Source organism: Mesoplodon bidens (assembly GCF_964165515.1).
Source record: "Mesoplodon bidens genome assembly, chromosome: 2".
NCBI classification, from domain to species: domain Eukaryota; kingdom Metazoa; phylum Chordata; class Mammalia; order Artiodactyla; family Ziphiidae; genus Mesoplodon; species Mesoplodon bidens.
Window position 1 is genome coordinate 164,724,366 of NC_138177.1, and position 27,048 is coordinate 164,751,413.

The 27,048-nt window shown below is 41.6% G+C and overlaps 1 protein-coding gene across 8 annotated transcripts in view; it reads right to left on the reverse strand.

The window, feature by feature from the left end:
- PHACTR4 (phosphatase and actin regulator 4) overlaps nucleotides 1-25,458 on the reverse strand; it is a 109,389-nt gene extending 83,931 nt beyond the window's left edge. For 2 of the 8 annotated variants that reach the window (XM_081223722.1, XM_081223732.1), the window contains exon 1: nucleotides 25,223-25,311. Coding sequence is in view for 1 of the 8 variants with exons in the window: in XM_081223718.1 (XP_081079844.1) it covers nucleotides 25,223-25,399 (177 nt within the window). In the remaining 7 variants the exon portion in view is untranslated. Of the gene's footprint in view, nucleotides 1-25,222 lie in introns of all 8 variants that reach the window. The other 6 variants (XM_081223718.1, XM_081223727.1, XM_081223726.1 and 3 more) reach the window with 6 other exon arrangements.
- Nucleotides 25,459-27,048: the final 1,590 nt, after the last annotated feature.

A 27,048-nucleotide genomic window follows, 5' to 3' on the forward strand; every position in this document is an offset into this window, starting at 1 on the left:
TAGAGGGAAATTTATAGCTGTAAATACTACATTAAAAAAGAAGAAAGATCTGAAATCAACAACACAATAGTTTACTATAAGATAATAGAAGAAAAACAAAATAAATCAAAAGGAAGGAAATAATAAGGATTAGAGTGGAAATTAATGAAATAGAAAATACAAAAATTAACTCAAGGGCTTCCCTGGTGGCGCAGTGGTTGAGAGTCCGCCTGCCGATGCAGGGGACACGGGTTCGTGCCCCGGTCTGGGAAGATCCCACATGCCGCGGAGCGGTTGGGCCCGTGAGCCATGGCCGATGGGCCTGCGCGTCCGGAGCCTGTGCTCCGCAGCGGGAGAGGCCACAACAGTGAGAGGCCCGCATACAGAAAAAAAAAAAAAAAAAAAAAAAAAAATTAACTCAAAATAGGACTTCCCTGGTGGTCCAGTGGTTACGACTCCACACTTCCACTGCAGGGGGCATGGGTCTGATCCCTGGTTAGGGAACTAAGATCCCACATGCTGCACGGTGTGGCCAAAAAATAAAGTAAATAAAATTTAATTTAAAAGGTACTTTGAAAAAACTAACTCAAAATAGATAAAAGACCTAAATGTAGGAGCTAAAACTAGAAAGCTCTTAAAAGAAAACATAGGCATAAATTTATGACCTTGGATTAGGCAATGGTTCCTTAGTTATGACACCAAAAGAAAAAAATAGATAAACTTGACATTATCCAAATTAAAGACAGAAAATAACAAGTGTTAGGAGGATGTGGAGAAATTATAACACTTGTGCATTAGTGGTGGGAATATAAAATGATGCAGCTGCTGGGAAAACAGAATGGTACTTCCTCAAAAAAATTTAAATTAAAAACAATTACCACATGATTCAGGAAGTCTACTCCTGGGTATATACCCCAAAGAATTGAAAGCAGGAAATCAAACAGATATTTGTACACCTATGTCATCATTATTGACAATAGCCAAAAGGTGGAAACAATCCAAATATCCATCAGTGGGTGAATAGGTAAATAAAATGTGGTACGTATTATTCAGCCTTAAGAAGGAATGAAATTCTAACATATACTACAACATGGATGATTATGCTAACTGAAATAAGCCAGACACAAAAGGATAAATATTGTATGATTGCACTTCCATGAAGTACCCAGACTAGCCAAATTCATAGAGGCAGAGTTGGATGGCGGTTGCCAGGGGTGGGGGGAGGAGCTGTTTAATGGGTAGAGTTTCAGTTTGGGAAGATGAAAAAGTTCTGTAAATGGATGGTAGTAACAGCTGCACAACAATGTGAATGTATTTAATGGCACTGAACTGTACCCTTAAAAGATGTTAAAATGGTAAACTTTATATTATGTATATTTTACTACAATTTTTTAAAAAAAAGAAAATGCCTGAATCTTGGTAAGTACAGTGAGTTTTATGGCATTTTAACTTGCCTGATTCCCATCTCCCTCTCCTCCCCTAGCTTTCTGGCAGCCTTGAAAACCAGGAGCCTCACAACATTAGTTATTAAAACCAGCAGCCTAGCAACCACTGGAGGGGGCAGAACCAATCTGGAGCTGCCCAAAAGCCTCATCCCCAGAGAACTGTTTCTATCTGATCTGATAGCACCAAGAAGTTCCACTCTCAGAGCTACTTTACTTGACCTGACTCAGAGCTTGTTTTGTGTGAACAACCTTATCCTTAGCACATTTTTCAAAAATAATCAGTGATGATACCAGTTAGGGCTAACAGGACACTGACCAAAAAATGTGAATGTTCAGGAATGAGACGTCTATAAGGGGCTTTGGAAAGCTGACATATTCCTGGATATCTAGAAGGACACATGCATTTATGGACTCAGGGAAAGGCTTAAGAAGGCCCTAATCTCTCACCTCTGGCTGACCTTGAGGTTCTGTGCAAGCAGAAAGCGATGGCTAAGGCAAAGTTGTAAATTGCCTGCAGGAACATTGATGGCATACTGCAATATACACAGAGTATCCTTGGCAAAGGCTAGAAAACTTACTGGTTCAAGGCGTTTAAGGAAATTTCTGTCTAATCACTAGCTAACCACTAAGTCAACCAAGCAGACACTTCAACGTCTGCACAAAACAAAGAATACAGGCTCTACAGGTTTAGTCCAGGGAAGTCACTCAACAAGCAGCAATGAGAAACCCACAGGAAGGAGGGGAATCTGATTTGCAGACTTGCCACATTACATTATTTTATTTTTTTAAAGATTTGTTTATCATTTTATTTATTTTATTTTATTTATTTTTGGCTGTGTCGGGTCTTAGTTGCGGCACGTGGGATTTTTCGTTGTGGTGCGCGGGCTTCTCTCTAGTTGTGGCGTGTAGGTTCCAGAGCGTGTGGGTTCTTTAGTTTGCAGCACGCAGGCTCTCTAGTTGAGGCGTGTGAGCTCAGTAGCCATGGCGCACAGGCTCAGTTGCCCCACGGCATGTGGGATCTTAGTTCCCGGACCAGAGATCGAACCTGCGTCCCCTTCACTGTAAGGCAGGTTCCTCACCACTGGACCACCAGGGAAGTCCCGCCACCTTATTTTAAATGCTCACTTTTCAATACAAAAATGAGACACACCAACAGGAAAGTATGGTGCATATATAGGAGGAAGAAAGCAATCAATAAAACTGTATCTGAGGAAGCCTAGATGTTGGACTTAACAGACAAAGACTTTTCTTAAAAAATAAATTTATTTAATTAATTTTTTTTTTGGCTGCGTTGGGGTCTTTGTTGCTGTGCGTGGGCTTTCTCTAGTTGCGGCGAGCGGGGGCTACTCTTCGTTGTGGTGTGTGGGGTTCTCATTGTGGTGGCTTCTCTTGTTGCGGAGCACGGGCTCTAGGAGCATTGGCTTCAGTAGTTGTGGCACACGGGCTCAGTAGTTGTGGCACATGGGCTTAGTTGCTCCACAGCATGTGGGATCTTCCCGGACCAGGGCTCGACCCCGTGTCCCCTGCATTGGCAGGCGGATTCTTAACCACTGCACCACCAGCGAAGCCCTAGACAAAGACTTTAAATAAGCTATTATAAATATTACAAAGAAGGGAATTCCCTGGCGGTCCAGTGGTTAGGCCTCTGCGCTTTCACTGCAGAGGGCCCAGGTTTGATCCCTGGTCTGGGAACTAAGAACACACAAGCAAAAATTCAAAGAACTAAAGGGAACCATGCCTAAAGAATTAAAGTATGAGGGACTTCACTGGTGGCGCAGTGGTGAAGAATCCGCCACAACTAGAGATAGCCCACGTGCAGCAACACTCAATGTGGCCAAAAATAAATTAAAATAAATTAAAAAAAAGTTAAAGTATGAGAATGATGCCTCATTAAATAGAGAATCTCAACAGAGACAGAAATTATATTTAAAAAAGAAAGAAACAGATTTTTCTAGACAGGCTCAACAGCAGATTTGAGCAGGCAGAAGAATCAGCAAGCTCTAAGATAGGTTAATTGAGATTATCCAATATGAGAAACAGAAAGAAAAAAGCATGAAGAAAAATGAACAGAGCCTCAGAGAACAAATTATCAAGTATACAAACCACCAAGCACACAAACAAGCAAACGGGACGATGAAGAAATAATGGCCAGTAAGTGCCCAAATATGATGAAAAACGCATCCAAGAAACTAAATAAAGTCTATGTAGGATAAACACAAAGTGATCCACACTTATGTTCAAGTGCTGAAAGAGAAAGACTGTCAACTGAGAATTCTATATCCAGCAAAACTATGCTTCTAAAACAAAGGAGAAATTATGACATTCCCAGATAAACAAAAACTTAAAGCATTCTTTACTAGCAGACATGCCTACAAGAAATACTAAAGGGAGACTGTATTTATGCTGACATAAACAGAAACCAGACAGTAACTAGAATCCACAGGAAGAAACAGAGTACCAGTAAGGTAACTACATAGATAAATATAAAAATAAAGAAGACAGTATAGGGACTTCCCTGGTGGTCCAGCAGTTAAAACTCTGTGCTTCCACTTTAGGGGGCAGAGGTTCAATCCCTGGTCAGGGAACTAAGATCCCACATGCCAGCTGGCACACCCCTCCCAAAAGAAGAAGACAGTATAAATGTATTTTTATTTCTTCTCCTATCTAATTTAAAAAACAATGCATAAAGCAATACCTATAAAACCATGTTAATGGGCTTGTAATATATAAATATATAATTTATATGAGAATAAAGCACCAAGAAGGGGAGAAGGAGCCAAGTTACACTGGAGAAATTTTTTTGTACACTACTGAAATTAAGTTGGTATTAATCTAAACTAGATTGTTTTAAGGTAAAATGTGAATTGTAATCCCCAGAGCAACCACTAAAACTAGCTGGGAAGTCAAATTAGTAGAGCGTTAACCTTCTAAGAACAAGTACAAAAGAAATTAGAAAATATGTCACTAATATGGGCAACAGTCATTAGAAACCTCAATACAGTGTGTTCATTTGTGTAAACAAAGCTCCATCCAACCTCTCATGCCAACAGATCTGAGGTTAGCACTTTTTTTTCATATGTACTTGGCACTGGATAAATATCTGATAAACAAGTGAAATGGCAATAATAATGAAAAATTGAAAATCTGAAATGGTTAATGAAAGTAACAGGATTTACAGGCAGATTGAGAAGGGAGAATCAGTAGTACCTCAACTGTTAATCACATTATCACTAGATAATAGGGATGATGATCCTGGGTTAGCTGATGTAAAGTTTCAATTAAAGCACCCCTGGGGGGACATCCCTGGTGGTCTAGTGGTAAAGAATCCGCCTTCCAATGCAGGGAACACTGGTTTGATCCCTGGTAGGGGAACTAAGATTCCACATGCCACAGGGTAACTAAGCCCACGTGTGCCACAACCACTGAGCTCACGCACCTCAACAAGAGAGTCCGCGTGCCGCAAACTACAGAGCCCACGCGCTCTGGAGCCTGCACGCCACAACTACAGAGCCCACACGCCACGGAGCCTGCATGCCACAACTAGAGTGAGAAAACCTGTACACCACAACTAGAGAGAAACACGTGCACCACAACTAGAGAGAAGCCCGCATGCTGCAACAAAAGATATCCCACATGCTGCAACTAAGACCCAACACAGCCAAGAACATAAATAAAAAACAAACAAACAGGGCTTCCCTGGTGGCGCAGTGGTTGAGAGTCTGCCTGCCGATGCAGGGGACATGGGTTCATGCCCCGGTCTGGGAAGATCCCACATGCCACGGAGCGGCTGGGCCCGTGAGCCATGGCCGCTGAGCCTGCGCGTCCGGAGCCTGTGCTCCACAACGGGAGAGGCCATAACAGTGAGAGGCCCGCGTACCACAAAAAACAAACAAACAAACAAAAAACACCCCTGGGACTTCCCTGGTGGCCCAGTGGGTAAGAATCCATGCTCCCAATGCAGGGGACCCAGGTTTGATCCCTGGTTGGGGAACTAGATCCTGCATGCATGCCGCAACTAAGGAGTCCGCATGCCGCAACTAAGACCTGGCAAAGATAAAATAAAACAAACAAACACACCCCTGTCCTCAGAGAATCACAAACAGAAGGGTATCTTGCTGAAGAACCCTGTGTAGTCTTTGCAGAAAATGAGACTTTGCGTCTCCATCTAAATGAATGCATGTGCAAGACAGAAATATTCTCATGGCTTCTATAACCGTCTATGTGCAGAAGATGCCCAAACCTATACATATGCTCAGTCCAGATCCCTCTCAAAAGCTCAGGATAAAAGCCAAAGTACTTTCTTTTTTTTTTAATTTTTAAATTTATTTTTTATTTTTTGACCACACTGGGTCTTCGTTGCAGTGTGCAGGCTCTTCGTGGCAGGCTTCTCTTTAGTTGTGGCATGCAGGCTCAGTAGTTGCGGTGCACGGCTTCTCTCTAGTTGTGGCATGCAGGTTTAGTTGCCCTGCGGCATGTGGGATCTTAGTTCCCTGACAAGGGATCGAACCCACGTCCCCTGCATTGGAAGGTGGATTTTTTTTTTTTAATGTATTTGTTTTTGGCTGTGTTGGGTCTTCGTTGCTGCATGCGGACTTTCTCTAGTTGCGGCGAGCGGGGGCTACTCTGCGTTGTGAGTGGGCTTCCCATTGCGGTGGCTTCTCCTGTTGCAGAGCACGGACTCTAGGTGCGTGGGCTTCCGTAGTTGTGGCACGTGGGCTCAGTAGTTGTGGCCCACGGGCTTAGTTGCTCCGCGGCATGTGGGATCTTCCTGGACCAGGGCTCGAACCCGTGTCCCCTGCATTGGCAGGCGGATTCTTAACTACTTCACCACCAAGGAAGTCCCGGAAGGTGGATTCTTAACCACTGGACCACCAGGGAAGTCCCTAGACTTATTTCTGAAATATGATTTTAGTGGGTATACAACTCAAAATTGACAGGTGTTTTCATTTAGCATTTGTAAAATATTGTTTCACTGTCTTCTTGCTTCCAGCACTGGCTTGACCGGAACAGCAAACAATCTCTCAAAATGTATATACCCTGCTAGAGGAAATTATGTAGTCTCAGGGTCCATTATAAACCCTTTTTCCGGGACTTCCCTGTTGGTCCAGCGGGTAAGACTCCACGTTCCCAATGCAGGGGGCTGGGGTTTGATTCCTGGTCGGGGAACTAGATGCCACATGCATGCCGCAACTAAGAGCTCACATGCCACAACTAAAGATCCTGCGTGCTGCAACTAAGACCCAGCACAGCCAAAATAAATAAATAAATAAATATTTTTAAAAAATAAAATAAAAATAATAAAGGAAATAAAGTAAAGTAGTATAGTTTATCTAACTACGAGGAAACCAGGAAAAAGCATTTAAAAGTCAAACTGACAAAAACAAGTAAAGAAAACTTGTCAACTAAAAAAAAAAAAAAAGTCAAAGGTACTTGAACTGGTACCTCTCAGGCCTTAAATAGGCTACTTGCCTGCTATATGACCTTAATCTTCAACATAACCATAAGGTAGTTATTACCATCCCCATTTTAAGATGAACTTAGGGTATATGGAAGGTTAAGTAGCTTATCCAAGGTCAATTACCTAATAAATAGTGAAGCCAGGATTTTTTAATTCAGGCAGCCTGACTTCTGAGTTTGCATTTAAACCATATACGATGTTGCCTGATCCTAAATCAAGGAATGTTAACTGATTTAAGATCTGTAAGAGGTTTACACTCTGCTAAACCAAAGAGCTGAGGAATTCCCTCGTGCAAGAGATTCGTATGTTAAAAGCCCTGATCAATACAGGTTTCCTCTACCTAAAATTGTAAGATAATTAGAATTAGTTAAAGCAACAAAAAAAGCACAGCCACTAGTCTAATATGTCTCAGAAGATTCTTCACCAGCTAAACTGCCAAGTGGTTTTTTTTTTTTTTTTTTTTTTTTTTAATTTTATTTTTTTTGTGGTACGTGGGCCTCTCACTGTTGTGGCCTCTCCCGTTGCGGAGCACAGGCTCCGGATGCACAGGCTCAGCGGCCATGGCTCACGGGCCTAGCCGCTCTGTGGCATGTGGGATCTTCCCGGACCGGGGCACGAACCCATGTCCCCTGCATCGGCAGGTGGACTCTCAACCACTGCGCCACCAGGGAAGCCCTTTTTTTTAATAAATAAATTTATTTATTTTTGGCTACGTTGGGTCTTCGTTGCTTCGTGCAGGCTTTCTCTAGTCACATCGAGCAGGGGCTATTCTTTGTTGCGGTGCACGGGCTTCTCATTGTGGTGGCTTCTCTTGTTGTGGAGCAGAGGCTCTAGGCACGCAGGCTTAGTTGCTCCACGGCACGTGGGATCTTCCTGGACTGGAGCTCGAACCCATGTCCCCTGCATTGGCAGGCAGATTCTTAACCACTGCTCCACCGGGGAATTCCGCCAAGTGGTTTTAAGATCATATAAAAATTCAACTAGGAGATTACAAACAAATGGGTACTAACAGTAGGACATTTCTAGAAAATATGGCAAACCCCTGATACGTGAATGGGTTCATTTCAATTTGCAAAAACTGGAAAGTTGCTCCCGCCATAAAAAATGGCAGGACAAGAAGGAAGGAAAGGCAGTTAAATCCCAAGACACCACCCCTCTTTTCACGAATCCTTGTATGCTCTTCATCCTCTTCCCAATACTATTCCACACCCCACCACCATCTCCAAATTCTTCTACCAAATCCCTCCAAAGTCCCCTTCTGGTTCTGCAAATTCAGAAAAGGGTAAGAAATATATTGGTGGATTTTTTTATTCCATGAAAGCACTGATTACAAATGAAACTAGCCAAACAACAAATCAGTTAAATTACTTCATCAAATGCTAAAAATCTTGTTTTGCATGAACACTGCTTTAAACTAAACATCAGCCATTCATCAATACAAGGATGTGCTGGGCCACACAACATAGATAAAAGTGGATTTACAAAGGACAATCGACTATAATGTTTCTACTTCCTAGCCCAAACCATCTTTTTTTTTAAATATCAAGCAGATTTTAAAATAAAATTTTAGAGGTATATGAAAACCAGATTTGTCAATCTGGTTTACACTTAAGTTGTATCTGTGACAGTGTCCATAAAATCTAGGGCAAATAATAAGAAAAGTAATTTTAGTTTTATTTTATATCTGCAAAACTAAAAGCCTTGGTCTATAGTTTACCTAATAGATATTTAATGCTGCTGTTGCTAATGGTAGCCATAGTCTTGAGGGTATTAACATTAGTGTATGAAAATCGTGAAATACAACTACCTCCTTTCCAGCTTTAGCAAAACCGTTCATATGTACCAGGTTCCTCAACTTTAATAACCATGGCTAGGTCAATCTAGTGAGAGAAACACATAAGCGTGCACTGTAGACTAATAACTTCTGATATTAAAAGCAAAAATGGTTCTTTATCTCAATCACCCTAGCCTTCATTCTTTGTTTCACTTTGAGTGTCCAAGATAGCCACAAGTTGTAAATACAGATATAAATGAGTCTACCAATATGTGAACCATCAAGAATGAAAAGATTATCTTTCTGCCTTTTCTATTCCTTTTTATGGCACTTCCATAATGCCAGACCCGTGCTCTGCAAAATAACCTACTTCCTCCTGAGAAAGCACAACAAGTGAATATAATTACTCAGGCAAAAACTAAAGAACAAATATTTACTGGGTAGATGGTTAAGAGAACTCAGATTATTTTCCATTGAACAAATCAGCATAAATTAGTTTCAAATATCATTCACTCACACAAAACTGATTAGTCATTTTGGTCACAAAAGATAATACTGCAGAATTTAATCTCCTTGTCCTTTTGGCTTCAAGTGGGATTAATAATACCTGACCTCAAAGAGTTGTGAGAATATCATGAAATAGTATTTGTTAAAAAAAATAAAACAGTAAAAAATGAGCTGTGCCTCCATACAGTAAGTACTTAATAACTGTTCAGCTAAGCAAGTGGCTATTAAGAACCAGTTATTGATAAATGCCAAGTTCCATGCCAGACGGTGTACAAAGAGAAGTAAGTTTATGGTCTTTAAACTAAAAAGCAACACCAGTAAAGAAAAAGAGATGGTCATGTTAACAAACAGGTATTAATATAATATACACGCAATAATGTAAATACAGGTAGCAAAGAAAAAGGTTCCCCCCCTTTCCCTTTTAACCACATGAGAAATAGGGCTGGACTTCCACGTAATGCTAAAGCTCACCCCACTCCTAGATTTTAGTTCCAAATAAAAACTCAAAGCAGATTTTAGCTGTCATGAGTCTAAGCTTAACCAGAATATATAATATCTACAAATATTATCAAGATGATGAAACCAATTTACATTGGCAGAGACGGGACAATTTAAAGTATCATTTCCATTTATTCCTTGGACTTGACCGGAAAGCACGCCATTACAGAAATAAACAAAATTAAGAAACAGTGTATCAACTGCTCTTCCAGAGTGATCTACAATTGCTCAGACAGATGCTACCACGTAATGTAAGGAAGTAACACTGTAATCTACATGTACCATTATCATCTGTCACCACAGAATCTACCCTTTGACTGGAAATTGGAAAACTTCTAGTTTCTTAAAATAACTTTCTTTGCCATTTCTGAACTATTTTTGTTAATACTACATAGAAATTTGGCAGCTACAAAATAGAGTTGGTTCACAAAGAACTTCATTTGTTTTTGCCTTACCAGAAAAATGAAACATTATAAAGAGATTTATACAGATAAGTTAAAAATGTAAATGGGATTTTAGCAGAAATAAAAAATATTAAAAATTTTAAAATAGAGATTTACAATCATGCTCTCAGTAAAACAGTTTTACAAATGTTTTTTAAAAGGTCTGTTCATGTATGCTGACACATATATATGGAATTTAAGAAAAAAAAATGTCATGAAGAACCTAGGGGTAAGACAGGAATAAAGACACAGACCTACTAGAGAGTGGACTTGAGGATATGGGGAGGGGGAAGGGTAAGCTGTGACAAAGTGAAAGAGCGGCATGGACATATATACACTACCAAACGTAAGGTAGATAGCTAGTGGGAAGCAGCCGCATAGCACAGGGAGATCAGCTCGGTGCTTTGTGACCGCCTGGAGGGGTGGGATAGGGAGGGTGGGAGGGAGACGCAAAAGGGAGGGGATATGGGAACATATGTATATGTATAACTGATTAAATTTGTTATAAAGCAAAAAAAAATAAAAAATTAAAAAAAAATTTTAAAAAAAGGTCTGTTCAATAAAAGTTACACTTGCAAAAAGATTACTTAATTTTAAACACAAATAATGAACATCTAACATATTATGTAAGGGTAAAGATATAAAAATGGGGGTAATTTCCCTTTTTAAGAAAAACTGTAGGGACTTCCCTGGTGGCGCAGTGGTTAAGAATCTGACTCCTGATGCAGGGGACACGGGTTCGAGCCCTGGTCCAGGAAGATCCCCCATTGCCACAGAGCAAGTAAGCCCGTGGGCCACAACTACTGAGCCTGCGCTCTAGAGCCTGCGAGCCACAGTTACTGAGCCTGAGTGCCACAACTACTGAAGCCTGCGCACCCTAGAGCCCACGCTCCGCAACAAGAAGCCCGCGCACCGCAATGAAGAGTAGCCGCCACTTGCCGCAACTAGAGAAAGCCCGCGTGCAGCAATGAAGACCCATTGCAGCAAAAATAAACAAATAAATAAATTTATTAAAAGAAAACAAAAACTGTAACCTCCTCCTCCTAGTTAAACAGTCCTGTCTAAGTCCATTCACACTAAGCAGTATGAATCAGCTTTGAAACAGAGGTGTGGGTTACGGATAACCAAAAGTACTCTCAGGAAATATCATTAGTGAGTTATAAAGGACAGATCTCAGCAAGGGCAATTCATCATCACTAGCCATGACAAAATCTACACCCAGAAAAATGTAGCACTGGCATTATGTATATCGCATTTTGAGAAAATCCCCCAGAACAAAACATATTTTTAAAAGCTACAGTATTCAGTGATATATCAAATCTTCTTATAAAACAATTTTGGCAGTGAACATTAACTATGATGAAAATACTATTTATAAAATCTCCAAAAATAATTTTATCCCCAAACTGAAAATGTAAACAAATGAAATTCATATTTGTTGTCAACTTGACTTTTTTTTTTTTTTTTTTTTTTTTTTTTTTTTTTGCTGTACGTGGGCCTCTCACTGTTGTGGCCTCTCCCGTTGCGGAGCACAGGCTCCGGACGCGCAGGCTCAACGGCCATGGCTCACGGGCCCAACCGCTCCGCGGCATGTGGGATCTTCCCAGACCGGGGCACGAACCCGTGTCCCCTGCATCGGCAGGCGGACTCTCAACCACTGCGCCACCAGGGAAGCCCCAACTTGACTTTTAAAATAGTTATGTGATGAAGACACATGAACAAATAAATGGGAATGATGAGAGGGAATTCACTGAAGAAATACAAATGGTTAATAAAGATGAAAATATGTTCAACCTGATTACTAATAAGGAAAATGCCAATGTAAAGTGAGTTTTATTTTTATTTTTCTTGCCTATCAGAATGGCTAAAAATTTGGAGATTTAAACTATTCAGTCTGAGGGGGAGAGGAAGGAGAAAAGGAAAGATATTGATCAAAGGGTGTAAGATAAGTAAGTTCTGGAGACCTAAAGTACAGCATGATGACTACAGTTAATAATAATGTATTGTATACTTGAAATTTGCTGAGAGTAGATCTCAAATGTTTTCAACACACACGTGTGCATGCTGGTAACTGTGTGAGGTGATGGATATGTTAATTAGCTTGATGTGGTAACCATTTCACAAAGTATATGTACATCAAAATATCACACTGTATACCCTAAATACATACATTATTTATTTGTCAATCATATCTCAATAAAGCTGGAAAAAAAAGAATAAAATATCCAGTATTGGTAGTATTCAAGAAACAAAAGCGGCAGTGGGTGGTGGTGGGATGAATTGGGAGATTGTGATTGACATACATACACTAGTATGTATAAAATGGATGACTAAGAAGAACCTGCTGTATAAAAAAATAAATAAAATAAAATTCAAAAATTCAAGAAAAAAAGTAATACTAATGCACAGAAAAGTATTCTCATGAATTAACAGGTAATTTGATGTGTCTTTTTGGAGGACACTTTGGCAGTACCAATCAAATTTGTAAACCTTTGACCCAGCAATTCCACTTCTAAAGTACAGATATACTAGACTCAAAAAGATATTGTGGCAGTATTATTTATAATGGCAAAAACTCGAGATACCTGAAATGTCTGTCAACAGGAAAATGGCTAAAGAATGAAACCTTCATACATTGAATACCATGAAGACATTCAAAGATCTACTATGTCCTGACATTAAAGGATATACTCAACATATTGTTGAATGAAAAAAAGAAACAAGTTGCTTAACGAAAGGTAGGATTATAAGGCTACTCACCAAAAGGGTTCTCAGTGGAAGTTTGGAGGGGACACAAGTGGGAATAAGAGAGAGAGAGTAGGGTGATAAGGACTTTTGCTTTTTATTTTATGTACTTATATACTATCTGAATTTTTATTGTATATTTCCTTTACAATCAAAAATTATTTTTAGGGAATTCCCTGGCGGTCCAGTGGTTAGCACTCCACACTTCCATTGCAGGGAGCATGGGTCTGATCCCCAGTTAGGGAACTAAGATCCTGAACAGCATGACCAAAAAAAAAAAAAAATTATTTTTAAGATTTGTGGAATCAGAATTAATCATCTTATTTGTTCTCCTGAAATACTTGAGACTAAAGTTGTGTTTTAGGCAAGAAAAGTTTCCCTTTAATAGATGAAGTTTGGTTAAATATATCTATACAGTGTTAGAAATCAAGTAAAAGTGGTCAATGGAAAGACCAACAAATGAAATTTAAAAAATAGTTTCATAAGATACATGCACCTCCTATGTTCATAGCAGCACTATTTACAACAGCCAACACATGGAAACAACCTAAATGTCCATTGACAGATGAATGGATAAAGAAGATGTGGTATATATATACAATGAGATATTACTCAGCCATTAGGAAGAATGAAATAATGCCATTAGCAGCAACATGGATGGACCTAGAGATTATCACACTAAACAAAGTAAGTCAGAAGGAGAAAGACAAATACCATATGATATCACTTATATGTGGAATCTAAAATACAACACAAATGAACATATCTACAAAACAAAAACAGACTCACAGACACAGAGAACAGAATTGTGGTTGCCAAGGGGGAGAGGGAGTGGGGGAGGGAAAGATTGGAAGTTTGGGATTAGCAAATGCAAACTATTATATACAGGATGGATTACATCAAGGTCCTGCTGCATAGGAAACTATATTCAATATCTTATGATAAACCATAAGGAAAAGAATATGAAAAAGAATATATATGTGTATGACTGAGTCACTTTACTGTACAGAAGAAATTAACACAGTATTGTAAATCAACTATACTTCAAAAAAATTTTTTTAAAACTTTCATGTATGCCTGGATCATACGATATCAAGTATGAATATTTCTTCATGAAATAATATTGAGGATCACTATTTATAGGAATTTAATGTGGCATAATTGATGTTTAATAGGTTAACCCTTTTTTTTTTCAAATTAATTTTGGTTGCACTGGGTCTTAGTTGCAGCATTCGGGATCTTCATTGCAGCATGTGGACTCCTTAGTTGCAGCATGCATGAGGGATCTAGTTCCCCGACCAGGGATCGAACCCCAGGCCCCCTGCATTGGGAGCACGGAGTCCTACCCACTGGACCACCAGGAAAGTCCCAGTAGGTTAACCCTTTTAATCTCTTATAATTAAAAAGAAGTTGCTCAACAACTGCTCCTTAATATTTTCCTTTCTGTTCTGCCCTCCAAAAGCACTAGCACATACTAAAATATTTTAGTTACCAAATCCTCTAAACCTTTTATTAATAATTCTTAACGTAAGCACCCTGAAGATAGTTAAATGCTTGCTCTTCTCCAGAGAGTTAAGAGGCTAGAGAGAAGCTTCTGATTTTCTACAAAATAAAACAAATGTAAGCACAAAGAGAAGACAGTTTTAAAAACATAAAGAAATAAACACAGACACAAAAGGTCAAATATTATGATTCAACTTGTATGTGGCACCTAGAATAGGCAAATTCATAGAAGATAAAAAGCAGAATAGAGGTTACCAGGGGTTGAGGGGGGAGGACAATGGAGAGTTATTTAATGGGTACAGAGTTTGGGATGCTGAAAAAGTTCTGGACATGGATATTGGTGATGGCTGCACAACACTGTGAATGTACTTAATACCACTGAATTATACACTTAAGAAAGGATAAAATGATAAATTTTACAGTTTGAAAAAGTTTGCCATCATTAATGCAGTTGCAGAGAAGCAAACTTCTTACTTATCTTATGCCATAATATGCAAATGCGTATTTGTTTAACAGAACGGTCTTAGTGGTCTGTGGCTACAGTGGAAGGACAAAGCCCTTCTCCCAATTATACAAAGATATCCCAGAAGCCAATTATCTCTGGGATTTTATTTAAGCACATAGAATATGTAAAAGACTGTTTGTAAAATAGCCAATCTTAATGGTATCACCAATAGGTAAAAAACATCGTGGGACTTCCCTGGTGGTCCAATGGTTAAGAATCTGCCTTCCGATGTAGGGGACGCGGGTTCAATCCCTGGTCTGGGAAATAAGATCCCACAGGCCACAGGGCAATTAAGCCTGTGTGCTCTGGAGCCCACATGCCGCAACTACTGAGCCCGCATGCTCTGAAGCCCACGTGCCACAATGAAAGATCCTGCATGCTGCAACAAAGATCCCATGTGCTGCAACTGAGACCCAATGCAGCTAAATAAATAAATACAAATAAATTTATTTTTAAAAAATTGTGTCTTGGGCTTCCCTGGTGGCGCAGTGGTTGAGAGTCCGCCTGCCGATGCAGGGGACACAGGTTCGTGCCCCGGTCCGGGAAGATCCCACATGCCGCGGAGCAGCTGGGCCCGTGAGCCATGGCTGCTGAGCCTGCGTGCCCGGAGCCTGTGCTCCACTTCGGGAGGGCCACGGCAGTGAGAGGCCCGCGTACTGCAAAAAAATAAAAACTAAACTAAAACTAGAACTACCATATGACCCAGCAATCCCACTACTGGGCATATACCCTGAGAAAGCCATAATTCAAAAAGACACATGCACCCCAATGTTCACTGCAGCACTGTTTACATTAGCCAGGTCATGGAAGCAACCTAAATGCCCATCAACAGCAAATGAATAAAGAAGATATAGTACATTATACACAATGGACTATTACTCAGCCATAAAAAGGAACGATATTGGGTCATTTGTTGAGACGCGGATGGATCTAGAGACTGTCATACAGAGTGAAGTAAGTCAGAAAGAGAAAAACCAATATCGTATATTAACGCATATATGTGGAACCTAGAAAAATGGTACAGATGAACCGGTTTGCAGGGCAGAAATAGAGACACAGATGTAGAGAACAAACGTATGGACACCAAGGGGGGAAAGCAGCGGGGTGGTGGTGGTGGTGGTGTGATGAACTGGGAGATTGGGAATGACATGTATACACTGATGTGTATAAAATGGATGACTAATAAGGACCTGCTGTATAAAAAAATAAATTAAATTAAATTAAAAAAATTTAAAAAAACAAACGTTTTTTCCCACACCTCAAAATTAATTTTTCAAAGAAAAGAAAAAAGAATGGGAGAAACAGAAGTCGAGAAATTAATATTTGCTCCACCTATGGAGAAACAATTTTCTAATGATGGAAGAAATTACAAAAGGAACCAGTGAAGAGCTATGGCATGAAATATTTAGATTTCTGTACAAAACAAAACAAAAATAAAAATGAATATATCATGGACTTCCCAGGTTGCACAGTGGTTGAGAATCCACTTGCCAATGCAGGGGACATGGGTTTGAGCCGTGGTCCGGGAAGATCCCACACGCCAAGGAGCAACTAAGCCCATGTGCCACAACTACTGAGCCTGCGCTCTAGAGCCCATGAGCCACAACTACTGAGCCCAAGTGCCACAGCTACTGAAGCCCGTGTGCCTAGAGCCTGTGTATCGCAACAAGAGAAGCCACCACAATGAGAAGCCTGCACACCGCAACGAAGAGTAGCCCCTGCTCGCCGCAACTAGAGAAAGCCTGCGTGCAGCAATGAAGACCCAACGCAGCCATAAATAAATAAATAAATGAATGAATGAATGAATGAATGAAAGTCAACAAGGACCTACTGTATAGCACAGGGAACTATACTCAACATCATGTAATAACTTTTAAGGAAAAAGAATCTGGAAAAGGATATATATGCTGTACATCTGACATGCGATATTTTAAATCAACTCTATTTTAATAAAAAAAAAATTTTTTTAAAGAAGTAAAATAAAGGAGTTCCCTGCTGGCCTAGTGGTTAGGATTCCGGGCTTTCACTACTGTGGCCCAGGTTCAATCCCTGGTCGGGGAACTCCCACAAGCTGTGCCGCAAGCTGTGCATCATGGCCAAAATAAATAAATAAATAAATGAAATGAAATGAAAAAAATAAAATAAAATATTTTAAAAATCAAGCACTGGGCTTCCCTGGTGGCGCAGTGGTTGAGAGTCTGCCTGCCGATGCAGGGGACAGAGGTTCGGGAGGATCCCACATGTCCCGGGGCGGCTGGGCCCGTGAGCCATGGTCCCTGAGCCTGCGCATCCGGAGCCTGTGCTCCGCAACGGGAGAGAAGTCATATCAGAGTCTATAAGATATGGCTTTCTTATAGCAATCCTACACCCAATAAAAGCTGCATTAAAAAAAAAAATCAAGCACTATGTAAATGTTCATACCTGCTTATCCAGTAATTTCATTTTTTAATTTATTTTTTATTGACGTATAGTTGAATTATAACGTTGTGTTAATTACTGCTGTACAGAAAAGTGACTCAGTTATACATATATATACATTCTTTTTCATATCCTTTTCTATTATGGCTTATCACAGGATATTGAATATGGCACTAATTTCATTTAAAAAGAAAAAGTTACATGTACAGAGACCTATGTGGCAGTATTCACAATGGTTAAATAAATTGAAGCCAACAACATAGGAATCCTTAGTTCAGTTGTTCTTTAATTTTTTTTTTTTTAAATTTGGCTGCGCCGTGTGGCTTGCCAGATCTTAGTTCCTAGACCAGGGATCGAACCTGGCCCTACTGCAGTGAAAGCACCAAGTCCTGACCACTGGACCGCCAGGGAATTTCCCTTAGTTCAGTTTATTTTCATAAACAGGCACTGTTTAGTGGGGAGAATAAAGAGGTAAATAAGCTACAGAGGGAAAAGTGCCCTGCAGAGACATGGACAAAGTGCTCTGGGATCACTCAAGGTAAGGATGAATCATTAACCTTTTAAGCCAGTTTTTGACACTGTATTTCCAACCTAAGTGCAAAGAAGAGAACGGGTAGCTGGGTAGATAGAATCAAGTACATTGGTTATCTGCTAGATATCTGCAGGGTCAAGGCGGGCTAAGACAGTTCTCTGTAAGAGATTTTGTTGAGTTCCATCAGAATTAGCCCTCCACAAAGGAAACAAACAAATGAAGCAATGTACTTAAGTTCTGTGAGATAATCATAAAATTGTTATCTACCCTTAAATAAAATACAGTCAACAACTATTTTAAAAATACTCGTGGAGGGCTTCCCTGGTGGCACAGTGGTTGAGAGTCCACCTGCCAATGCAGGGGACACGGGTTCGTGCCCCGGTCCGGGAAGATCCCACATGCCGTGGAGCGGCTGGGCCCGTGAGCCATGGCCGCTGAGCCTGCGCTTCCGGAGCCTGTGCTCTGCAACGGGAGGGGCCACAACAGTGAGAGGCCCGCGTACCGCAAAAAAAAAAAAAAAAATACTCGTGGATATTTGGCTAACAAGTTCACATTTGAGAGAATAAATGCAGAGAATCTTTAACAACGGAGGTTTTTTTTTAAGTCACAGATTTGATTCAAGATAAGATTTGATTTTAATATATACCTGAAAAAAACACCCAGCAACATCATATACTATAAACAAATTTCTAAATTCAGTGCACTGATAGTACACACCCTGAGAGGTTTCCCTTACCACTCAGTACCCTGGAAGTGAAGGATGCACTTTAAACCAGTTCTCACTCCCTTGTACAGCACTGATCACAGTACTAATCCTTTTTTCTATGCCAGGTATAATCATATCTTTTCTCATAGTTACTAAACACTATACAGTTTACAAAGACTTCTCATATACATTATTCCATCTGACACTTTTGAAGAAATAGTTACTAACTCTGTTTTATAAATGAGGAAACTTAAAGTTCAAGGAGCTCAGCTGACTTGGATAGTCACAGCTAAGAAGTGATGGAGCTGGAACTAGAACGCAGGTTTTCAGACTCCAAAGGTAGTAAATACATTATACTGAGTAACTATGTCAGAACTTTCCGATTATCAAAACAAACACCTGGTGCTTTAAACACAATAGAGAAGTTAAACTGAAAACCAAGCTTGAATCTGAAAGCTGTATGGTTTCAACCATCTCCTCCCTAAAAATCAGTCACTAAACACACTTCCTCTCCTAAACTCCTCGGAATACCATAAAAATCCTAGAATTTGAGAAATCAACTAAACCAGACCCTGTTAGAGATGAGAAAACTGAAGCATAAGACTTGTGACTCGCTCTGAGCCTCCCGTTACAATATAGTTTGTCTTTTTCTAAGGCCCACATCAACAGTACTGTATTCAAGAAATGTCTGAGAATGGAGGAGACAGAATGGATGGCCGACTGGCTATTTTGTCTGACCTCGGTGGGGCCCTAACTGAGGTTCAGCAGCCCTTTTGCTCATCTCTGGTGGGCTCCCTTACATTTTCCATGACTGCTATTCCAAACTTTTAACACTCTCTGAAGTCCTCTAGCCCACTCTATCCTTTGATCATTCTGCAGATAACTTCATTCATTCATTCAGAAAGAAAGATTTTAAAAAAAGAAGTCATCAGGCATTAACAGACCCTACAAGGCAGAAATTATTATTCTAAACTTTGAAGTCAAAATATATCTGGGTGGGCTTCCCTGGTGGCGCAGTGGTTGGGAGTCCGCCTGCCGATGCAGGGGACGCGGGTTCATGCCCCGGTCCGGGAAGATCCCACGTGCCGCGGAGCGGCTGGGCCCGTGGGCCATGGCCGCTGAGCCTGCGCCTCTGGAGCCTGTGCTCCGCGACGGGAGAGGCCACAGCAGTGAGAGGCCCGCGTACCGCAAAAAAAAAAATATATATATATATATATATATATATATATATATATATATATATATATATATATATATCTGGGTTCCAGATCTCTTCAATTACTTAAAGGTGCCTTTGGGAAATTTAATCTCTCTGAGCCATACGTCCTTCAGCTGTCAAATGGTAATGCCCACCCAATCTACAGAATTTTTGTAAAATTAAATGAAATAGCACATAGAAAAGTACCTAGATCAGTGTCTGGGTACAAAATAGGCTGTTGGTAACTTAATCCAATTTCAACGTCCACCTCCGTCACTTCAAATATACCTTCTCCCATCCTTTCTTCATGTTTCCTTTTCAAGGCTCACCTCTCTATGAGCTTTTATTTCCTCCCAATGTTTCTCTATTATCTTCCTTTTCTTTTGCACAGATCTTCAATATCTGGCTCTCTGCTGGCTCCTTTTCCTTTACCTTCAAACATGACAAATCTCTCCCATTCTTTAAAATCAAAACAAAACCAAAAAAAGGCCCTCAATCCTGCCTCCTATTTAGCACTTACTCTAAATATGCTCCTAAACCCTCTAACCCACCCTGAAGACAGCAAGCAATCATCCGTCAAAACAGATCAGCTTATGTCAATTTCCTGCTTAAAAACTTTTGATGGTTTAGCAATTCCTTAATCATAAACCCTGAAGTATTCTTTTGGCCGTGCCACCACACAGCTTGCAGGATCTTAGTTCCCCGACAAGGGACTGAACCCAGGCCACAGCAGTGAAAGTGCCGACTGCTAACCACTGGACCGCCAGGGAATTCCCATAGCCTGAAGTCTTTAACAAGCATTTTGAATCCTTCTCAGCACCCAGCCATCTATCTTTCCTTTCACCAGCCATTGCACTTTTCAACTTCTCAGCCCCACTGGTCCAGAGATCCCTAAGTATTCCATAACTTTCTAGAATGATATGTATATGCTTCCTTTCTTAAAAAATATTTAATTATGTATTTATTTATTTGGCTGCACCGGTCTTAGTTGTGGATGTGAGATCTTTTAGTTGTGGCATGTGGGATCTTTAGTTGCGGCATGCAGGCTTTTAGCTGTGGCACGCGGGATCTAGTTCCCTGACCAGGGATCGAACCCGGGCCCCATGCATTGGGAGTGCGGAGTCTTAACCACTGGACCACCAGGGAAGTCCCAGCATATGTCTCCTTATATGCAGTTTTCTGGGGTGAAAATCCATTGCTATTCTCAAATTTTCTAGAGGGGGTACCTGAACCAAAAAATGTAAAAACCCACTGCAATATCCTCTAGCCACACCAGACACACACCTTATACTTTAGCATCTCCATTCCTATGCTCAAACTGCCCCCTCTGGCTGGAATAACCTTGATAGTAACTGTTCTTATTAATCCCTCAAGAACAAGCTCCAAAATCACTTCCTCTGTAATGCCTTCCTTCACTGTCTACCAAAACAGAATCATTCAGTCCCTTACCTATCGTATAACACACCCCTATTTAATACTCACCAGACTACTAGGTTTTGTAATGTTGTAAGCTTTAAGGCGGAAGCTATATACCTTCACATCTTTGTACCGCCAGAACATAACCCAGGTCCTAGCACATGATGGGCAAAACAAAAAAATCTGCTGAACAATTTTGGCATTCAACTGCTCCTGCCCACTTCTGTTACTCATTCACTCATTCACAAACATTTATAAAGTTCCAGTGAAATACCTGGAACTGTGTGCCGAGCAGTAAGGATGTAGACTAGGGCATGGTCCCTGACATTAAGGCAGTTAACTGTGACAATATAGAATAATAATGGTCTTATTTGATAAGTGCTATTTAAAAAGGTCTACATGAAGGGCTATGATAGCCCATGTGAAGATGTGACTAACACTCACAGAAGGTTTAACAATGGGACATCAGACTCTCTCAGAACAGAGAATCCAACTATTCTCTTTGTCTTTCTTTTTTGTTTTAATTAATTAACTAATTAATTTGTTTGTTTTTTAGTTTTGGCTGTGTGAGGTCTTCGTTGTTGTGCGTGGGCTTTCTCTAGTAGCCGCGAGCAGGGGCCACTCCTCACTGCAGTGCGCAGAACCCTCATTGTTGTGGCTTCTCTTGTTGCAGAGCACGGGCTCTAGGCGTGCGGGCTTCAGTAGTTGTGGCACGCAGGCTCAGTAGTTATAGCTCGCGGGCTCTAGAGCGAAGGCCCAGTAGTTGTGGTGCACGGGCCTCGTTGCTCCGCAGCATGTGGGATCTTCCAGGGCCAGGGCTCGAACCCATGTCCCCTGCATTGGCAGGTGGATTCTTAACCACTGTGCCACCAGGGAAGTCTTGTCTTTCTTTATAAACAACCTTTCCCCAATGTTCCTTTTCCTTTTCTAATATCAGTAACAATAACTTACCACAGGAATGTGAAGGGTACAATGCAACCAAATTTTTATCCTATTTGATTCTGCAAACAATTCCACAAGCCAGGTAGAGCAGGAATCATTACACCCTTTAAAGATGTGAAAACTAAAGTTCAAAGAGCTTATTGATCAAAATTGCACAGTAAATAAGAGGGGATTTACTTAGTACTTATTTACAGTCTTACTCTTCCCTTTCAAACCTAATCAGTTTGTAAGCCCCAGAGAAAAAAGACTTGTTCTCACTGCTTTGTCCTCAGGGACTACAAAGGTGCTTAAAACACAACAGGTGGGGTTTGCCTGGTGGCTCAGTGGTTAAGAATCCGCCTGCCAACGCAGGGGACACGGGTCCGAGCCCTGGTCCGGGAAGATTCCACATGCCACGGAGCAACTAAGCCTGTGCGCGCCACAACTACTGAGCCTGCACTCTAGTGCCCGCGAGCCACAGCTACTGAAGCCCGCGTGCCTAGAGCCTGTGCTCTGCAACAAGAGAAGCCACTGCAATGAGTAGCTTGTGCACTGCAACGAAGAGTAGCCCCCGCTCAACACAACTAGAGAAAGTCCCAACACAGCCATAAACAAATAAATAAATAAACTTCCCTTCTTAAAAAAAAAAAAACACAACAGGCTTTCAATAAATATTTGTTGACTGAATTGATTTGAAAATACAGCAGACCAACAGCAAAAAACACAAAGGAATAAAGTTCCTTCCCATTATGATGGCATAATAAAAGAGAGATTTAAAACAGGCTCCTACTAGTTAGAAAGGCTATACTAATTGTATTGACTCAATCCCACTGGCATGTAATGCATTTTACCTAAGAAGAATTTAAGTAAGGGAGGTGAAGTAGGTTTTTGTTTCTGATGTCACATTCATGGCATGTACTGACATAAACCCAGGCTTAAACTGCAAGTTTGAAACTGATCAAAAGTTTTTATTAAAAGCAAAAACTAAGAAAGCATTTTCTTGAGTTTTGACTCTCTGGTTAGAAAAATGTCTGAATATCAGTTCCTTCTTCTGTTATTTTCAGCGGCTGACGCTGCCGTATATACGTTCTCCAATATATTTCTTAATATACCTTTAAGCAAAGATTAGTTAAACCCTTTTAGTAAATAAAACTTTCAATAACCATTAGTCAAAACCACACCCCAATAACTCACCACCCTTCCCCACCTCCAGGGCTCCATAAAATTGCCATTCTGCCTAGGCACAAGGTAATCACAGCATACCGTAAGACAAGGTGATGGAACCAATGTTCAGTATGGCAACTGTTTGTGGTCCTAGAAACTCCAGTTCCTTATAAATCAGGTGCTCTGATTGAAAATATTTCCATTATTTTTCTCCAATATTTAAATTTCAGTGAATCACAAGCTGTTGGTAGTGTTATGATAAATAACTGCAATAGGCGTGAGGTAAGGGATAGAGCCCTGGATTTGGAATACGGTTTACTCTACTATTTCCTATCCAGGTTAACTGTGTGACCCCTGGCAAGTCAGTTAACATTTCAGAGGCTGTCAATTTAACATTTTACAGCTGTAAAATGAGAGAACCACCACCTCACAGAACTGCACAGTGAAAATTCAATTATATAACATATATGGACAGTTTTCAAAAATAGCACTGTGGGAATTCCCTGGTGGTCCAGTGGTTAGGACTCCATACTTCCACTGAAGGGGGCACGGGTTCAATTCCTAATCGGGGAACTAAGATCCCTCAAGCCTGGCAGGGAGACCACAAAAAAAAAAAAAAAAAAGCACCGATAGCACTGTCATCCCTACACAATACTACTAACACAATCAGAGATTCTCAGAGTAAATCACTTCCATAAGAGATATCAAACAAAGTAATAAAGTACAAAGGGGTTTATCTGCCTACTTGACTAGAGTGGGAATTTTACCTATATAACTTCAATAACCTTCCCTGATTCATGTAAAGGGGTCCTGGTTGTCCTCATTTCAGAGACTTGAAAGACTAACCTATTTTTCAAAAGGAGTATCTGCAATGGCTTTTATTTTAAAAGCTTTACCTTAAGCTGAACCTAGTCTTCCAACGGGACATACACAAAGTTACCACTAACAAAATGTGATAAAACCCACAAAATTCACCAGTTGCAGTAAGGATCTACTACATCTCCTCCCTCAAACTGGCTTCATTTCGATTACTTCTGTGGCTTTCTAGAAGCCACTAGGTTTCTGGTTTCTTTATAAAGCAGGTCCTTCTATTAATGGACATTTGCTTTCAACTCTGCGTTTTCAGCAGAAGTGAAAATGGATTTGAGGGGAATAGAGGGCGTGGAACTGGGCGGCTGGATGAAGTACTGTGGTCTTTTTCTGCGTGCACTGGATGAAGAGGCTGCTCGCTGCCCTATAAATCACTTTCTCTCCTCCGAGATTCTAGCGGTGTGTGAACTACCATTCTGACCATCCGCACCGGTTCTGATTCCTCGATCACAGTCGCGACCCATACGGACTTCGAAGCAAATTCTACCCCTTCCCGGTTTCCTGGGGAGGGGGGCTCACTTTTTTCCCATAGGCCCATCCCCCCTCCAGAAAAATGCCTGGAGATTAGTGCCCTGAAGCCAACCGGGACTGACGTTTAAGAGTTGGACAATAACCTCGAGGTTTCAATAGAAACCCCGTCCGCCTCGCCTTGGCTCCGAAGCCTCCGACCTGCCCAGCTGGGATGCAGAGGTATGAGGGAAGACAGGTTTGAAAAGTGGACTTTGACCCGATCTGGTTACCGTAACCGGATCCCCAGGGACCGGCCCCTGTCAGGGACTGGCCCGGCGGGCTCCCCCGAGGAGGCGACTCCAAGCCCGGGCACAAAGGGGCGCAAAGCAGCCGAGACAAAAGGGCCCAGCCAAGTCGCGGTGGGCGGAGAAGGCGAGCCTGAGCGAGGCGCGCTGCAGGCGGAGAAGCCAAGGCGGACGGTTGTGGGAGGGCGGAGGAGGAGGCGGCGGCCACCGCCCGCCCCGCCCTGGCTCGAAGCGACCACGGCCCGGCCGTTACCCCGGCCCGGCCGTTACCCCGGCCCGCACCGCCACCCTCTCGCGGAGCTGAAAGCGTGGCCCGAGACTACCAGGCGCCCGCAGCCCGACTCCGTGCACTCTCCGCTCACTTTCCCTTGCTTGCCGAACTCACCCGGGGCGTCGCCGCCGCCTCCTCAGCCTCCACGGTGGTTTCCCCCGGAAATCCTACCTGGCCTGCCGGCCGCCAGGCTGCAGCCAGAGACTTCGGCCCCCGGGGACGGGGGGATGGGGGGTGGAAAGGGAGTCGGCGGGACAGTGAGGGGTAGGAAGTGCCGCCGCGGGGGCTCATGGGACTTGTAGTTCCAGGAGGGGCCAGCTGTGCCGCCGTCCGGACAAAATGGCGGGAACCTCTCACCCTTAGTTCTGGGCGGTCGGCCCCACACGGCCTCTCTGGGCATGCGCCGCCCCTTCTTGTAAAACAGCTTGGGCACCTTTCCTGCTATGGAGGAGGGCAAAGGTCTTTGGACTTGGGAGGAGAGAGTTCAATGTTGGGCTTCAGGGAGTGCCTAAGGAGGGAGCTGATGAAGGTGTGGTTATAGAAATCTGTGTCCAGTCCCTGTCTTGCTAAAGTTCAGTTATAATCTCCGCAAAGGAAAAAACTACTGAGGGCCAGTTACTGAAGTGCAGTAAACTTAGAAGCAAGTTACCCTCAATTTTGTGCATAAGGAAGAAACCCAGGAATCATTTTTTATCTCCTTCAGCCTATTAAGTCCAGTCATTTTACATCCCAGTTCCTTACCAGTTTTTCCACTACCACCTTTCCAAGGGGAGGCACCATCACCTTTCCAAGTTTCTCTAGTTTCAGGCCTCCAGGCAGTCACCCTCCAAACACCTTCCTTCCCGCTGCCAGAGGATCTTTCTAAATGCCAAACACATTGCGTCACAACCCAAGTTAGACCTAAGTGTAAAACCTAAAGCCACAAAACTTTTAGAGGAAAACACAGGAGGAAATCCATGTGACTTTAAAACACACAATCCATAAAGGAGAAAAACTGATAAGCTGCACATCATCAAAATTAACTCTTTTGCTCTTTAAAACTCGGTTATGAAAATGAAAAGCTGCAGACCTGGATGAAACAGCAGCAAAACCTATAGCCAACAAAGGACTAGTATCTAGAACACACAAAGAACTCTTTCAACTCAAGACAAACAACCTAGTTTAAAAAAAGCAAAAAAAATTGAACAGAGACACTTTACCGAAGACGATAAATGTATGGCAAATAAACCCGTAAAAGATGTTAAGGAGGGCTTCCCTGGTGGCGCAGTGGTTTAGAATCTGCCTGCCAATTCAAGGGACATGGGTTCGAGCCCTGGCCCTGGAAGATCCCACATGCCGTGGAGCAGCTAGGCCCATGAGCCACAACTACTGAGCCTGCGCTCTAGAGCCCACGAGCCACAACTACTGAAGGCTGTGCACCTAGAGCCTGTGCTCTGCGACAAGAGAAGCCACTGCAATGAGAAGCCCACGCACCGCATCGAAGAGTAGCCCCCGTTCACCGCAACTAGAGAAAGCCCGCATGCAGCAATGAAGACCCAATGCAGCCAAAAATAGAATAAATGAATTTATTAAAAAAAAAGATGTTAAGGAAATGCAAATTAAAACCACGATAAGATAACATTACACACCCACTGGATTGGCTAACATAAAATAGACTGGCACTATCAAGTGTTAGCGAGAATGTAGAGCAATGGGAATTCTCACTCATTTCTGGCTGGATCGTTAAGATGCTACAACCACTCTGGGAAACAGTTTGGCAATTTCTTTAAAAATTAAATATATACCTACCATATGGCCAACCATTTACTGACTATAGGTATTTACCCAAGACAAATGAAAGCATACATCTGCACAAGACTTGAACATGAAAGTTCATAGCAGTTTTGTTACTAGCCAAAGACTGGAAACAACTCAAATGTTCTTCACAATGCAAATGGATA